This window comes from Cinclus cinclus, chromosome 8, assembly GCF_963662255.1.
Source record: "Cinclus cinclus chromosome 8, bCinCin1.1, whole genome shotgun sequence".
Lineage (NCBI taxonomy): Eukaryota > Metazoa > Chordata > Aves > Passeriformes > Cinclidae > Cinclus > Cinclus cinclus.
In genome coordinates, this window is record NC_085053.1 from 4,715,532 (window position 1) to 4,731,854 (window position 16,323).

General features: G+C 42.9%; 1 protein-coding gene across 2 annotated transcripts; it reads right to left on the reverse strand.

Annotated features, from left to right (window-relative positions):
* Positions 1–1,907: 1,907 nt before the first annotated feature.
* On the reverse strand, positions 1,908–16,180 carry TRMT1L (tRNA methyltransferase 1 like). 2 transcript variants are annotated; one of them, XM_062497868.1, is made up of 16 exons: positions 16,039–16,180; positions 13,461–13,613; positions 12,545–12,607; positions 11,632–11,745; positions 10,608–10,672; positions 10,156–10,285; positions 8,564–8,687; positions 8,060–8,139; positions 7,561–7,807; positions 6,707–6,919; positions 5,753–5,943; positions 4,394–4,472; positions 3,585–3,751; positions 3,328–3,387; positions 2,853–2,979; positions 1,908–2,730 (listed from the first exon to the last, which is right to left on the reverse strand). In XM_062497868.1, the coding sequence occupies exons 1-16, from the start codon at positions 16,178–16,180 to the stop codon at positions 2,415–2,417; spliced, it is 2,271 nt and encodes a 756-aa protein (XP_062353852.1). In that variant the 3' UTR covers positions 1,908–2,414. The 2 variants fall into 2 exon arrangements, with proteins under 2 accessions (XP_062353852.1, XP_062353851.1); XM_062497867.1 differs by having other exon boundaries at positions 12,497–12,607.
* Positions 16,181–16,323: the final 143 nt, after the last annotated feature.

The following is a 16,323-nucleotide window of genomic DNA, read 5'->3' on the forward strand; positions in this document are numbered from 1 at the left end:
TGCAGCCTGAGGAAGGGGATGAAGGATTTTCACAGCACTCTGGTTAAACCCAGCAATGCTGGAGTATGCCCTGAGTAGGGTTTCTTGGGATGGACTGAACATGAGCACTGACTGAGGAGATCCTGCTGCTCTCTGGGTCACCTTTGGTTACCCAAATTGCCTCTGAAGAGCTTTAACTCCCAGAAAGCTTCCTTTAATCGCAGCAAAACAGGAAACACCCCATGGGTAGGAGGATATGGCCTTCAGGTACTGAGGAGTAGAGGTGACACTGTACTGCCCATATGGGTAACTGGATCATACTATAGCATAATTTTAGTCTGTCCTCTGGCATTTATTCCCCAGCCTGCTGTTCAGCTGATGGCCTTGCACTGATTTCCCTCCAGGCTTCCAGCAGTTGATCAGTTGTGATTTTCTAATCAGGACAAGCCACTTGTCAAAAACACCTTGGTCCAACAAAGATCTGCTGAAGGTCTCACTGGTGCCTGGCACAGCACTGAGTACTGGCTGCTCCAAGAAGTGACAGGGAATGAGCTGTGACCTTGCCACCACCTCCTGCATTATCCTCACCTACTTCCCGCTCTCCCAGTGTAACAGCCAACCTGGCCATGTGGAGCAGTTCAAGGAGGAACAAGATGTCTCAGGCTCCAGACTGAAACCAACAGTAATCTTCTGTCAGCTGATTATGGCAGGACTGACCCTACCTGGTCAACAGCAGAGACAACTACTGAAGAGGAAGAGAATTCTCAGAGGCCTGAGCTACAAACACCCCTTCAGCTGGTCCCTGACAACAGGACCCCCCCACCCCAGATTGCAACAGCTTCTGCTTGTCTGGCAGAGGAGAAGAGCCCAGACTGTACAGACAACTCTGAATTACACTTTTTTTGCCCCTGCACATAGTTGCCTTGACTTGGAAAAGGTATTCAATAACCTTCAGCTCCTTAAAAGGTGCTGTAAGAGTAATCAAAAGTATTTCCCACAAGGGGCTTCAGTTATACTTCCTTTTTAACCTACTTCACTGTAATCAGAACAATCCTTTGCCCCAGGTAACTGACTTTAGGACTGCTTTTATCCTACTAACATTGAAGTGTGTTACCTGCAAGCAACATCTGCCAATTCTTTATCCACTTAAAAACCCAAAAAACACCACTAGGGAACATGAAATTCTCTCCTTCATTTAGCTTTCCAATGTACTCCCAGGTGATCTTTGGAAAAGAACTGTAAGCACTACATTTTTGAAGGAAACCTTGTTACTGTACCACTGATTCAAGAACCCTTCAGTGGTTCTTTTTTAAGTTAGAGAATAACTCCACCAAAGCAATCTGGAATTGAAAAGAGTGGAAGAGGCATCAACTTCTGGTCTGACAGCAGCATAGGATGTTTTGCATCATCAGGAGTGTATTAGTCATGTTACTTCTATTGTAAAGTTTCAGAGATGGGTAACAACCCCTCATATTCTGCTCCTACTAACACTGGGGGCTAGGCTGAACACCAAACTTGTGAGAAACAGCCACCACTGTGACAACTGTTCAAGTAGAATACAGACATATCAGAACTATGTGTGAGGGAAAGGAAGGACAAAGGCAAGCTTGTTTGGCTGGAATGCTGCCATGTATTTAAGGAAACCAGAACTGCCAACACCTGGCAGCTTTGCTCGTTCACAGAAGAGATCTTAGCTCAGTTACTATTGACAAGTCATCACAAAACTTCACCTGAACACCCACTCTAGTCCCTTGTGCCTGTACCCTTCTGCAGTACACAATCACTGTAAGCTCTGAGCAGACAACTACCTAGAGTGACTACACAATTCACTATGGTTCAGTAACAAATGAAAGTTTGGTAGCAGCCCATTCTCCCTGGGATCAGCTCCTGCCTGGAGGCGGAACCCTGGACACAGACCTGAATGCAGAGTAATGTGCAGCCTGGAGCTACAGCTGCACCCAGGCAGGGCTGCCTGGCTTTAACTCAGAGGGCACTTCATCTTGTGTTTTCTTACCTTAACATGCCCTCTCTCTGGATCGTAGCTGGCCAGGTTTTAGGAATGATGCATTTTAGGAATAGGCTGTTTTACAATAATCTCATATTCCAAAATGCTGAACACTTTTGGACCTGTCCCCCTTCCAGGATGCTATGCTGGCAGTAAGGCTTGGACAGACTGGGAAGCAGCCTCCATGCCTCAGTGTGAAAAGGAGGTGAGCGTAACAGCAGGTAACTCCACAGCCTTCCCACAGTGCTGGTTTTGTGACCACAGCTATGACGGGATCAGGGCAAAGTTCTGCTACCTAAGTCTAAACTGTCCCTTCGAAGTACAACAGGCAGCTCAAAATGGTCAAACTCCAGCTTGGGAGGAAGGAGTGGCTTACTGGAACAGGGTGTGCTGGAAGTCTGTAACATCCTGATGAACAAACCCATCCTCATTAATCAGCAGCACAGTGAGTGGGGTAGGGCTGTGTGAACATGGCGGCGGATACTTCACATTTATCATCTTCCGCTAACTCGGCCTCCTCTACCTTAACTGCTGCAGCAGCTGGAACCTCCTCTCCCACCTGGATCTCTGCAGGGAGGTGCACGGGGCCTTCTGCCTGTGCCCCCACATAGGTGGGAATGCTGTACTTCACGAGAACAGTCTTGAACTGCGCCAGGGGCGCATTGGTGCGCACTCCCATGGGGTCGAAGTGGGTTCGGCTCACGCGGTATCCAGCCTCTGACAGATAGTTCAGGAACTTATTTAACCTGGGAAAAGACGCAGCAAAACCAAACCCCCGCGTTTAGAACAGACGTGGTGCTGACAGGGCTGACTCAGAACAAGCTGTGTGTCAGTGTCAGACCGGGCTGGAAGGTGAGCCCACACTTACTTTGGCATGTTCATGCCCTTGATGCTGTGCCGGTGGATGTTGTAGTAGAACGGGGGGTGCTCGGTGCTGTGCTCGGCCCGCTGCCGCTTCGCCGCGCCGCGCAACGCCTCCTCGCTTTTCCTCTTCCCTGCACCAACAACAAGGCCACGGAAACCCTCAGCGCTCACAGGCACTCCAAAAATGCCAGCGAAGCCTCAGATAGTACACAGAAAACAAAGCCACGCAGCAACTTCAGCTGTGCGCCTGCTTTTGTAAGCCAGTGTTTGCAGAGGTAAAATCTGGCCTGAATTTAACGAGCAGGCCGGTTGTAACAAGTAAATTAAAGTGGCCTTCACAGAGTATTTGGCATTCTGCTTTTACCAGCAAATATGATTCTGGGTAAAGATAAAATAAAATCTGTAATAGGTGGGGAAAAAAACCTCCGGAGTGCAATACTGCTAAATATAAAAAAGCTATGCCAAAATGCTCCACTTACCATGTACCAAGTAGGATTCTGCAGAAGTATTTGGTGTTCTAATATAGACGCCACACTCTTCTAGAATACAATTAGAAGGCAAAATTAATTCTACTGTAAAGTGGCCAGATGCTTTAATTACACAGAAGGAAATAATTATTGGATAATGCAGTCAACTCTATGGGTACACTGCTGTTAAGTAACTTACCACAGATCAGCATGTCTATACATCACCACAAAGCCAGTCCTCTCTGTGAACAAGCTGCCCCTTTCCTTACCTTGTTTGTTCTCGTCACCAGGACCGTGGGTAGAAAAATGTTTGAGAGTTGTGCACTCTGATTCACAAACTAATGTCTTCAGCAGTGGCTGAACTTCATCCAAGCCATACTGCACAGCCTCCAGCAGCATCCTCCTGAGGAATCCAGTGTTAAAGAGAGCTCCTGACCTATGAAATGCAAGGGAAGTTAAAAGTTATGGCTTCTTAATGGAAGCTGCTCCAAAATTCTCTTGCCCAAACTGATCACCAATTATGTTACACTGAACTGATTATTCTGCAATGACAACAACACTGGTCTTGCTAAAAAAAAAAAAAAAAAAAAAATAGCAGCAAGTTCTCAAGAACAGTAATTTTATTTCTGTCTTATGATGTTGAGAAAGTCATTCAACCCCCACAAGAAAGGTACTGTCGATTGCCAACCATTTTTAATATTGATTAACAAGCAATGTAGTCTTTGTTACCATCAGCACATGTAATGATTTAATCAATAAATTCTCCACAAATATAGAGTAACAAGAGTTACTTAGTATTTGGCAATTAGAGGAACACAGAGGCAGGTTCTCCTGTGCAGGACATATTCCATAGGTGCACTAAATGTGAAATTTAAAAGGTGTTACTATTTATTAACTGGTTTGAATGAAGGGAAAACTGAATACCCTGCTAAATTCAAATCCACACTCGGTTTCCTGAGCTCCTCCTGATTGCTGTACCTCCTTTTGTAACATAAAAACTGTTATGGTTTAACAGCTGAGCTTCAGAGCTCCTGGACCCAGAGTGATTCTCCAAATGTGTCCTGTGATGTGAACTTACCAGAGAGGACCAAGAAGCACTGCTGTCTTCCCAGGCATGCTGCCGTGGCAGTCACAGGGCAGCTGCTGGTAAGGGTTTTCTGCAGCAGAAAAACAGCATTTAAATTATTTGGAAATAGCCAGCCATGACTGTGTTACTGCAGAGACAGAGAGATGCAGTGGGAGCTCACTCCAGTGAGGAATTTGGAAGGGCAACAACAGAAGTGTGACACACAACTTCTGCCAAGCAGCTCATTTATTTATAATAATAGTGAGATTTAGTGATGGACGACTTGATCTGTAAGCAGTGATAAAACCCTGAAGGAAAAAAAAAAACCCAATGTAACTTCCCTATGTTTCTTTCAAGTAACAAGGAAAATATCTGCCTTCCTACCATTACATAAGCAACTGTCCAGATTAACAGTAAGTGCCAGTGAATCAGAAACATCAGCCAGTTACATCTGCAAAACACAGTCCGCCCACGAGTCTAGTAAGCCCTGTGCAACTAAGGCATTAAGCAAACAATTTACAAATTAAGATCTCTACCATAACACTGTACTCAGCTATGCATCCCCATCCTTCAAACTTTTATCTGATTTTTTAACAACGTTTTAATATCAGGCTCATTGCATGCTCGTGCATTGAACTCTGAGCAGGACCAAGACACTATGAGGGGACAGCAAGCTATCCAAGAGCCTCTAACTTGGAAACAAGGTTTTAGGGTTTATATTCATTCAAGCCAGCATCTCCAGGAGTGCAATTTTTGTCTCCTGCCTCTGCTAACCTGTCTGTGGAGACAGCCCATTAACAACAGCAGGGGAAAACCAGACTGCTCAGTCCACTGCATTTTAAGGAACTGAAATGCAGAAAAGCATTCCAGCATTCCAAAAGCTATCCAGCTGCTGCTGTCTGGAGGAACCCAACAGCATCAAAGGCTACCCAACACTAAGGGCTTTTCCTGAAGTGGCAGAACCATGGACATACCAGGCATCCTGGCAGCTCCAGCAGGCTGGGAGGATGTTCTGTGTCGAAACAAATCTCAGAATGATTTGGGTTGGAAGGGACCTTAAAACCCATCCAGTGCCACCCCTTGCCATGGGCAGGGACCTTCCACTAGTCCAGGCTGCTCCAAGCCCTGTCCAACCTGGCCTTAGACACCTCCAGGGATGGGGCAGCCAAAACCTGAGCAATTTGTGCCAAAAATCCAGTCCCATTTACCGGAAAATCCATGCAGACAACTGATCCAGCCCATGGCCATGAAGCACAGTGCCCCCTCCACCTCACACATACCACTCACACACAAGGGAACTGCTACTAAGGGGATGTAAATATAAACAAGGCACAGAACAGAGAGACAAAGTGCAAAAGAAAAGCCATTTACCTTCCACCATATTGCCCTCTTTCTGAAAAACCCTCTCTTCACACCACTGGCAGTGGATGAGGTATCTGACCTTCCTTGCTGAATCATCCGCAGGGGTTGGGCCCCGTAGAACTCTGACCACCACCAGAACAAAGTGCTCCAGAGCCACTGCCAGCAGCACTTCAATGCCTTTGTTACAGCGAGCTGCAGCTCTGGGGGAGAAACAGCCACAAAAACCAAACTGTACTCAATTCAGCAAGCAAACACTGCCATGGACACCTGAACCGGCTGCGCTCATCCTTCCCAGAAAGAGGTACTGAAGATTTGAGAGATCAGGAGGAAGTCTTCCTTCTGAAGTGCCTCATCTTGTGGCTTTCCTGGCAGGCCAAGGCAATTTTACTTCTTTTTGTCATAGCTAGGAATAGCTGCCACCTGCAGCATCAAATGTGCAGGGAAAGGAAAGGGAAATCTAAACATGTTCAGATCAGCATTTGTGCTCTGGCATTCTCAAAACCTCTGGTGATGTCATTTCCCCCTCATCTTCCCCAAGCAGTTGTCCCATCCTCTTGCCTGTATCTTTTTTCTCCAATTAGGTTTTAGGTCTTCATTTATTTAAGGGACTGAGTTTACTGAGAGTATCTATATGCAAATAACTCATTTCACAAGTCAGCAAACACATCCATCTTTTCAGCCTCAAGTATGAAGATCTGCAGTGAACATCAGGTTCCACTGAAGCAAGTGTAACTAAATGCTTAGCTAGAAGCCATTCATCCAGTTTATTTTGTATTTAGAAAGTCCCATGGAGCTCTAAAATGACAAAATTACTGGAGAAATAGAGTTTGCAAGTCTGGGTATTTTTTTTATTTTTACATTACCATCCCACCCCCCTACCCCACTGATGCATTTTCACCTCGCCCAGTCACTAATTGCTAATAATTACCTAAGAATTTTTTAGCCTAATTGGAAAAGCAGTACCTTGTAACAGCAGCAATTACAGTCCTGGCTGCCAACTCCTTGTAGTACTCTGTTCTGACAATATTGCAGCCATAGTGACGCTGGGTTACATGCTGAGCCTTGGCATAGAGGGAGCTGATGTCTGTAGATGTCAATGACACAATCCCAAGGTTTCTCACGTTTCTAAAGGCAGAGTCCAGGTAATTCACAGAAGTTCCAAAGGGGTCCAAATGGCTGAAAAGAGAGAATGTACCACTCAGTGTCTATAAATGTTTCCAGAGTCTAGCTTTACACTGTTTTATAACTTTCACCTATCATCACATTTAAAACAGAAAGAAGGAACAGGACTAAAACTTCCAGCACTGCTTAGAACTGGAAGTTAGTCATTAATAACACAAAAAACCCCCCATCACTTATTCTGATATCTGTATAGGGTTTGAATGTATGAATCTATATACCCAACCTGGAAGAATCAGCCTGCTTTAGTTCAGAGTTAACACGCTGCAAAATGGATAAAAACAAGAGATGCAACAAACAGCATTTTGAACTAAAAGAAGTTAAAAAAAACCCCCAAAACTGATTTGGGATTTCCCTTCAGCAAACAGACAATTAAGTTATTAAAAAAACCCAGCCGGGGTTAAAATTTTCATTTCTATTTAAAATCCATTCTGAATGTCAGACATACTAGTATTTTTCCAGCACTCTCCAAAACATTAAAGTTCTGTCCCCACACCATTTATGTAACAAAATTACATTTCAAGTGACTGTCGGTTGATTCTTTTATTTTTCCAACTTCTCCAAATAATCATACTGGGAAGTGGGGTGGGGTGTGTCACTACCAAACCAGAAAACTGACAGAAATATTCAATACTTACATAAAATCAAATGATCTCAAATGCATGACAACATTGGCATCCATTTTTGTCACCTCAATGGTGTCACTATTTTCTTCTCCATTTCCCACAGTTTCATCATTGTCTTCTTCCCTAATGTTCAGTTTCACCTTCATTTTGTTTAAATGACAATTTTCCTTAATCATTGTCACAGAATTTTCATTACAATCATTAATTGTAACTTTCACAGAACTTCTGAGGTGCTTTGCCCACTGCAATCCCATGATACCTGAGGAAAAACAGAATTTAAGGACATTAAGACAACTGATTTTCAGAAGACCACTGAACTTTAATATTAATTACAGCCTTTTTAAAAGCCTTAATACAGCTTTTGACAGCTTTTTGTATGGAGCTCATGATTCCCTACCTAAGAAAATTATTGTGTACCTTACATTATTTTTGAGTATGCGATGCCAGTTATGAAATTCTGCCACTTCCTTCTATTAGATATTAACCAAAATAATAAAGAAATGAACTTTACCAGTGGCACCAAAAGCATCCAAACATTCAATGGGTTTGCGTTCCCCAGCAAGCACGGCCAGTGCACAGAATATCAACTGCCTGGAAGATAAAAAACAGCCATAGTCTGTAAGTTGTGAGAACTTTTTTACCTCCTTTTCCTGATTTGTTTTCCTTTAACCTATTGCTTAGTGGAATAATGGAATATTTAAGCTTAGCTCCACCTTTTACAGGTAAGAACTGTAAATCAAAAACCTCAGCTACGTTGACAAGTTGAATTCTACAGCTGAGTATTCTTAAGGAAAGATCTAATAATTATAGGAAAATACTTAATTACTTCAGAAATTACACTATTTAACATACAGTGTTCTTGGTATAAATATTATTTGTTAAGAAGTTTTCTGACGAGAAACTCCTCTCTCCTGGCCTCTGAACAGAAGTTTCACAGGGTTGCTTTTCAAAACACATTTTTCACTACAAACTCCTCACCCCCCCCGATGCATCCTCCTGCTCCCTGCTCTCTCACCTGTTGAGTTTCATTTTAGGATTAAAATAGGAATCTGTTTTCTGGGGCGTGGAGTGGTTGGGAAGAACCTGCACATCTGTGGCTGACTCTTTCACCACTTCGTATGACGACTTGGGAGCACGAACTGAAACAAGTAATTGAGGCAGAAGGAAAGAATCAGTGAGAACTGAAATTCATATTAACACAGTTGGTAAATTACACTGAAAAACTGCTTCCATAAAACAGGAAGTCTGGGTTATGCCGCAATCCATCCAGCACATGGACCAGTTTACAAGGATGAGGGGGGAAACAGGCAACAATTTATCTTCTAATCTCAAAAGCAGCAAATAAGGATCATGCTCTCCCAGTCTTTTTTCCTCATAAAACATCAGATCCATTCCTCAGTTGGGCTCTTATGTATCCACACCATTTTAAGAAAGCCCGCCTCTGAGCCTGAGGCTTAGCACATTTGTTTTGCAAGTCTAAACATAATACATTGCTAATTAATTAAGAGCCTGTTAACATAGTCCTGAACGTGTCTCAATGCACTGTAAAAATCCCTGAAAATCCTTGATCTGTTTTAAGTTATTGAACAGCCCCATGAAACGTGCATAAACAGCACAAGCACATGGACAATTCCAGCACCACAGCTCTGTGTAAACCTTCTGTGGCAAAACAAGCTTTCAGATCTGACAGCTGTACACACAGGCCACCATTCCTCTGAGCAATTCATCCCCAGTCTAAAATGTACCTAGGAACAACCAGGAAAAATTTGCATCAACTGGATACCTTCCAGTCCTCACCCAGGCCATTCAAACACACATGTGGTGTACCTGCTCCACCTTCAGGGGCTCCAAGAGCCTACAAATCACAAAACCTCTGGATTTCTCCTCCTGCTATGAGGAAAAATCGCCTCACCCATTTTGTTAAAAAATGCTAAATGGGCTATTCTTTGCTCACAGCTCTCAAGGGAAGCACACAGTGATCAATGTATTTCACAGCACAAAATCTATAAAGATATGGAATATGGTACTACTGTCAGTTTGCAGACATGCAAACTGATGCCTAGTCATCAAACTACTTGCATTCTAATTATTTCAAATGTTTTTCACCTAGTTTAAGCAAGTTTAGAAACCAAAGTCTCATTCTGTACAAAGTCAGGTAGAATTGTAATGTACTGAAGAACTACTGACACCTCTATCACGACTCCCTGGAACTGAAAAAACTTCACTTGTTTTGGGGAACACAGGCTGGTGCAGTCTGGATAAAAAACAAAGGATTTCAAGAAAGATTTACTCCAGACCTTTTTTTTTTTCCTGCGGATACCATGTCCCTCACTCTTTTGGAGATACACAAGCTGGTATTTACAACATTAAGGGTGAGGCTAGTACTAGTTATCTCAATAAGAACACAGGAACTGGTCAATGCAAGACTAAACCACAACTCTGCTACACTTCTGACGAAACATAAGTTCTGAAATATTAAGGGCGTATTTTTCATTAGAAAGGCTAACTGCTTCTGTATTTTTCCTGTGTCTGCCACCCTTTATCACAGTTACTGCACATGGTATATGACAGAAAAACACTGAATGTTTCATGCCAGTCAGAGCTCACCTGTGATAAACCTTGACTCAGTCTCTCCTTTATTCACATGACGATTAATGTGACCTATCATGTCAGTTCTTCGTACTATAGTCGCTGAGCAGATGATACAGTGGTAATGAGCTCCCATCTTTGACAATGTCTGTAAGATAGGGTCTTTTACGTAGTTTCAGAATACATAAAACATGGCTGAAGTAGAACTCAACACAGGCACATGAGAAGTCATCTGTCTTATCTCTAGATCACTCAAAATATCTGTAATCTACAGCTAGAGCTGATCTAGGCAGCTGCCCCCCACAACAAGAGGGGTACAACCACATGCAGTTACCCAAGGGTTCTATCACACATCCTAGACCAACAAGCCTTTGGCATCACACACAGAGAAACAAGATGTGTTTGGCAACTAAACAGATCTCAAAAGTTCCCCTCAGTCATGCACAATTTCTGTGATTCAACATTTTTACCTGGTCTCCAACAAGGTTGGGTTTTACTGGTCGACAAGATAAGTGACAGATGCACATTCTGTACCCTGGAAAACAAATGCCATCCCAGAACAGTAAATTAACAGCATGTCTGTAGTCTGCACCACATGCTCTCGCTTCAGATTTCACAAGACAGCAACAAGAGAACATCACCAATTATCTGGTACATTAATTCTCTGCACAGGGAAATGTATCAGCTAATTATACATTCTAAACTTTAAAATGCCAAGAATTTTAAGTTTACTTAAGAAAGTCTCTGAGCATCTTACAAAGCTATACCAAGTCTCCAGTTCGAAAAGTACCTGTGAGTCGTTCACAAAAACATTGTTACCTGGTTAAAACACTTGTGTGAAGACTCTATAAACATATGTTCCACAGTTAAAGAAAACCAAAATGAGATACCTGATACTCCAGTTAGAACATCTGTAGTAAAACTTTATCTTGCCCATTTTTCCCACAAACCCACACACCTAGATTTTTTAAAAAACACACACTGCTCACTTTACTTTCCTTCCTGAACTTCTTGCAGGGATTTTAATGCATCTTACAAGCAGATCACAGAGTTTATTAAAAAACAGTTAAAGCTAATAAATATTGAAAACTACATAAAGATTTCAAGTGTTCTTCAGAACCCACGGAATCTTTATGATCCACCAAAACTGACCACCAGTCTGTCTGACTATCATTAATACATAACCAAAACTTTTATTGAAGTAGTTTTCATTACACACATATTTTAAATTTTATGGTCATTTTCAACTGCCAAGCAGCTATTGGTGTTTTTCTAAAGAGAAAATGCACAATTGTAACCATTTTGGCTGGAGAAGAATAGAGTTATTTCACATTCACATTTTACATCCCACCTCAAAATTCATTCTGTCAAAATATGCTTCTAATTCAAGGCTGGTAACAAAATGCTTAAGTCAAGAGAAATGTTGAAAGATGAAACACAGAACATACCCACGATTTCTTCTAGTATTTACTATTCAAACCCAATTGCCATTACCTTCAAATTCAACAGAAACCTTCCAGTGCAAATTCTGCAAGTGACGATGGAGTTTGTGGCTATAGCAAGCTTTGAATTTCTCCTCAGGACACAATGGACAAGGCTTCCTTTCATCTGAAAATACAATTAAAAACTATGGTTACAATTAAAAAATGCACTTACCACTTGTGCTAGATGAGATGCAGGCCAAGAGAAAAAAGGCTGAACACAAAATCAACATGAGTAAAGAGATTAAATCCTCAGGGAACATCCTATTTCATGCACAAACTCCACATTTATGGGCTGCCTCTTTCTGCTGTAACTTTATCAAATCACTGTAACTTTAAAACTCATTAACTTCTAAAACCTTCGGGTTTTGGTTTCTAGTATTTTTCACTCCAGCAAGATGAGGCTAATGAAACTTCTGAGAAATACTGAGGAACAACAGAACTTTATACATCACATGCAAAGACTTGAAATGTTCAAAAAACACCAAACCAAAAGCCCCAACAAATCAGGTTAGAACAAGACTTTGTTGTTTCAACTCCTGGATCTTTTGGACAAAACAAGAAGCTGCTACCTAATTTAGCTGCAAAACACCACCATGTACCCTATATAAAATAATTTTGAAAAATATAAAACAATTCTTGGAAATCCTACATATGAGACACAAAAAGCAAATGCAAGGCTGTGTAACAAAGGTGTTGAAGCCCTCGAAGTACTAAGCTAAATAAAAAGTAGCTGAATGTCAAACAACCGCTCAAGCAGAATTTAGCAGAGTAAGAGAATAAATCATAAAGCTCTTTTTTACAAAACCCCTCACCTTAAACATCGTGTATATATATGTAGTGTGCTAAAGATAAAATCTAAAGGAAAATGTAAACACCTGGAACACAATGATTTGTGTTCTGGGACACTGCTGTGGAAAACTTACCTTCTCTCAAGTCAGCCAGTTTCTCTAGATCAGCAAGGTGTCTCTGAATTGAAATATGTTTGTCTAAAAAAACCCAAAAATATTAGAAGTTAAATATTCCTAGTTTAAAAATGGCTCTTAGTTTACTGCTACTTTTCTATGTAACATTTCAAATCTAGCACTGTTAAGAGAATGATTGCAGTAGCAACTGGAATATTTGCTTTTGTCCCTTCACTTCCACAGCAGCAGGAATGACTGCAAAAATTATCCCCAGAATAGGTGTTTAGTAAGATCCATATATTTTCATATATTCCTACTTCCTTTTAATACTGACACACAAATTTTCTAAGATAGAAAGACCCTCATTTGAAAAAAAAAAAACAGCTGAAAAGTTCAAGCCACATTCCCTTCACACCTGATTTTTTACTGCTCAGCACTGTAAGTGAATGCAAATCATGTCAAAAGCAGTGCAAAACCACCATATGAACAGACTAGAAAAACTCAGTATCAACTGTAAGTGGAGCAAATTTAAGAACAATTATTCACTGTGGAGCCAGGATATATTAAATTCTACCATTTTTTTTATTTTCCTTAGTAAACAGTATAACTTTTAAATCTACCACCTGATTTGTCAACTTATTGGTCAGAATTTGCCAATACCAAGAAAATTAGGTTGAAATCTGCTTTATTTATTCCAGCACACAAAACATCCCAGTCCAATGTAAAACAAATTCTGCAGCAACTTCAAGCTTTACAATGTTTTTACAAGGATCAATCTTCAGGCTTTCTTAGGCCAGACAAAGCAACTGATCCAGATGGTCAGGATACAGAGGTGAGTTTTAAAATGAGATTTCACACATTCCCTTTACCTTTCCTCCCCAGTATTTCTACCTTTCCTCCAGCACATGACACAAATACTAAGAGTTGATTAACAAACCTCTTGGGTAATCAGCTGATACATCCAAAATGTTGCTATCAGATTCCCTTGGGCGCTCTTCCTCCACTCCTTTTTCTTCAGCTTCCAATTCTGACTTGGGAATTTTTACATCAATGTTGTTGCTTTTCACTTTTTCGGAGACCACCAAACCATCTTAAAATCAACAAAAACACAGTAAGTGTCACTGATGTAACTGAACTACACAAGCATGTTCATTTTTTTTCCCAATAATCTGGTACTGACTACAAGGATGAAGGAGGAAAAAAATTATGTAGGAGAATAGTATGTGGGGAATTTTCACTTCAGTTGTCCTTGGAAACCACTGTGGAATAACAACAGCTGAAATGACTACACACACATCAGCATCAGATGTTTAAGGTGAACAAAATAACATGTTACATTCTGGCAGGATGCACCGAAGCAAGGCAAAGCAGCCAAGGAGGAGCTCCAAATTCTCCTGACAATTTACTGTCAGCTAAAAATGTTTGCTAACAGCTTAGTTCATTACTCAAACAATACCAAAGGGGCTAAGGAGGAATTTGCTACCAGCAGAGACAGTGATGAGGCTAAGTGATGGTGCCATCAGCATTTGCAAATGAATTACTTCCTGGGGCAGCACATAATGGGCCTGGTAAAATATTTCAAGTGCTTGCTTTAAGAGGCTGAGAGATGAGACAATAAAATGATGAGAATAGTGAAACCCGGGGAAAATAACTGAAGGAAGAGGTAGAAATCCCCAGAAGGTGTGGTCCTGTTGGCCAACTCCTCTCCAAGGGACATAAGGGAGCACTAGGAAAGGATTCAGAAAGCCACCTAAATCTGTAACTATTGTCCTCCTCCCAGCAAGATTCCAGGGGACAGGTGGGACTAGTGAAATTTCAACCACGGATAACAAGAAATAAAACACTGGCATCACTTTGCAACTACCAAGAAGCAACAGAGCAGGCCAAGGCTTTTCAGCCTGGATGGGACAGAGAGGAGCAGGCAGAGCACAAAAGGCAACCATGCACTGTCTATCCCAACACAGAAACTGGGATGCACCTCATGGACCTGCAAACTGGTTTGTGTTGGAAGTTATTTCCAGAGGATGCACGCATGTATGGTTGTTCTCTGGATGCAGCAGGGAGCAATCTGGGATAGTGGAAGATGGGCTTTAAGGTCACTTCCAACTCAAACCATTCCACGATTCTCTGATTTCACTGGTGTTCCCTATCCACCTATTCCTTAACACAACTTAAGACAGGCTAGAAGGATCTTGCAGCAGTTCTTCACATTCCCCCAGGCTACTTTTGTTTGTTTTCTTTTAAACATTCCTGTTGGGTACGAATATCTCTTATTATGAAATCTAACAGAAAAAGAAATTGAAGGAATACCTCAAGACGGGGACCCAAGAAACTGAAAAGCAGAAGCATAGAGTAAAATTTTTCTACCTACCTTAAAATCTATCAGGAGGTGCACTGCTATGCAGAGATTGTTGCTGTGTTCCTCACAGATCTGTTTTAAGCTAAAGACTCGCCTGAGAAAGATTTGCATGGAGCCTACTGCTCCAGTAAAAAATTGCAGGATTCGTGGTGATAGTTTTTAATGCTTTATTAATATAGAAAGAAAATGAGTAAGTAAAAGCATGTTTGGTAAGAAATCCCTAACAGCTATTGATTAGTTGCGGGAGAAGTGGAAACAGTTGTAAAAATGCATTGTGAGAGCACAGCAGTGATAAAAAACCAAGAGAGCTGGACAGTCTGCATCTTCAGAGCACGGGGAGAGTTTAAAATGGTTGAAAAGGATAACGTATGCATATATGTAAAAAAAACCAAAAAACTAGTTAATATGTAAATGTACAAGGAGAGATGTAAACTTTCACACTGAACGATGAAGAAAAGAAGACTGCTACCGAACCAAGACCTCAGGATTTTTTAAATGCCCACCAGGAATCAATGATTATGCACAAACAAAGTAACGCTTTAGAGAGCCTAAAATACACTTACAGAAGAAAATGAATTAATCAGAAGAGTCGGTTCACTCGAACCTTAAGAGTGCAGCAGCAATGGGCTGGCAGCAAGGGCTCACTTGGGGAGCTAGAGGTCCAGCAAAACCAATTTACAGAATCCCAGAGCGGGTCAGGTCGGAAGGACCACGGCGGTCCAACTTCCCTGCTCCAGCAGGCTCACCTTTGAGCACATGGTGCAAACACGGTTTGGTTTAAAAAATCCCGAGGAAAGATGCGCGGCTGAGCCCGCGCGGCCCACGCCGAACTTCGGGCCCCCCGCGGGACCTCATGGAATAATGAACGATCACCAAAGACAAAGTACCGCTAAGTTTGGGGAAGAAAGAAGCGACAGGAGCACCGGTTCAAGCGTAGCGAGGCCGGCAGGAACACGTGTGGTCCCGCGCCGGGCTGGGAGAACGGGAGAACCGAGAACCTGCGCCTCCCAAGGCTCCCCGGCACGGGCGGACGGAGACGGGAAGCGGCCCCAGGGTGCAAATTCAAACCCGCCCGGGCTCCGCATGGCGCCCGCCCGTCCTCAGCCCCGGCACAGAGGGCCCGGCTCCCCGCCCGCCAGATCCCGCCCGCTCTCACTCAGCGCCGCCGGCTCGCCGCCGCCTTCGTGGTCACGGCCACGGTCACGGTCGCGGTTTTCCTCCTCGTCTTCCTCCCCTCCCTGCTGCTGCCGCTCCTGCCGCCGCCCCAGCGCGGCCTCCACCGCCTCTAGCGCTGCCATGTTCCCGCCGCGGAGCCCGCACGCTGAGCGCGGCCCGCTCCGCCTACACTTCCCAGCCGCGCCCGGCCCGGCCCGGCGCGCACCGCGGCGGAGGAGGAGCCGCGCCGGGCACGGCCCGAGCCGCCCGGCCCCGACAGCCGCCG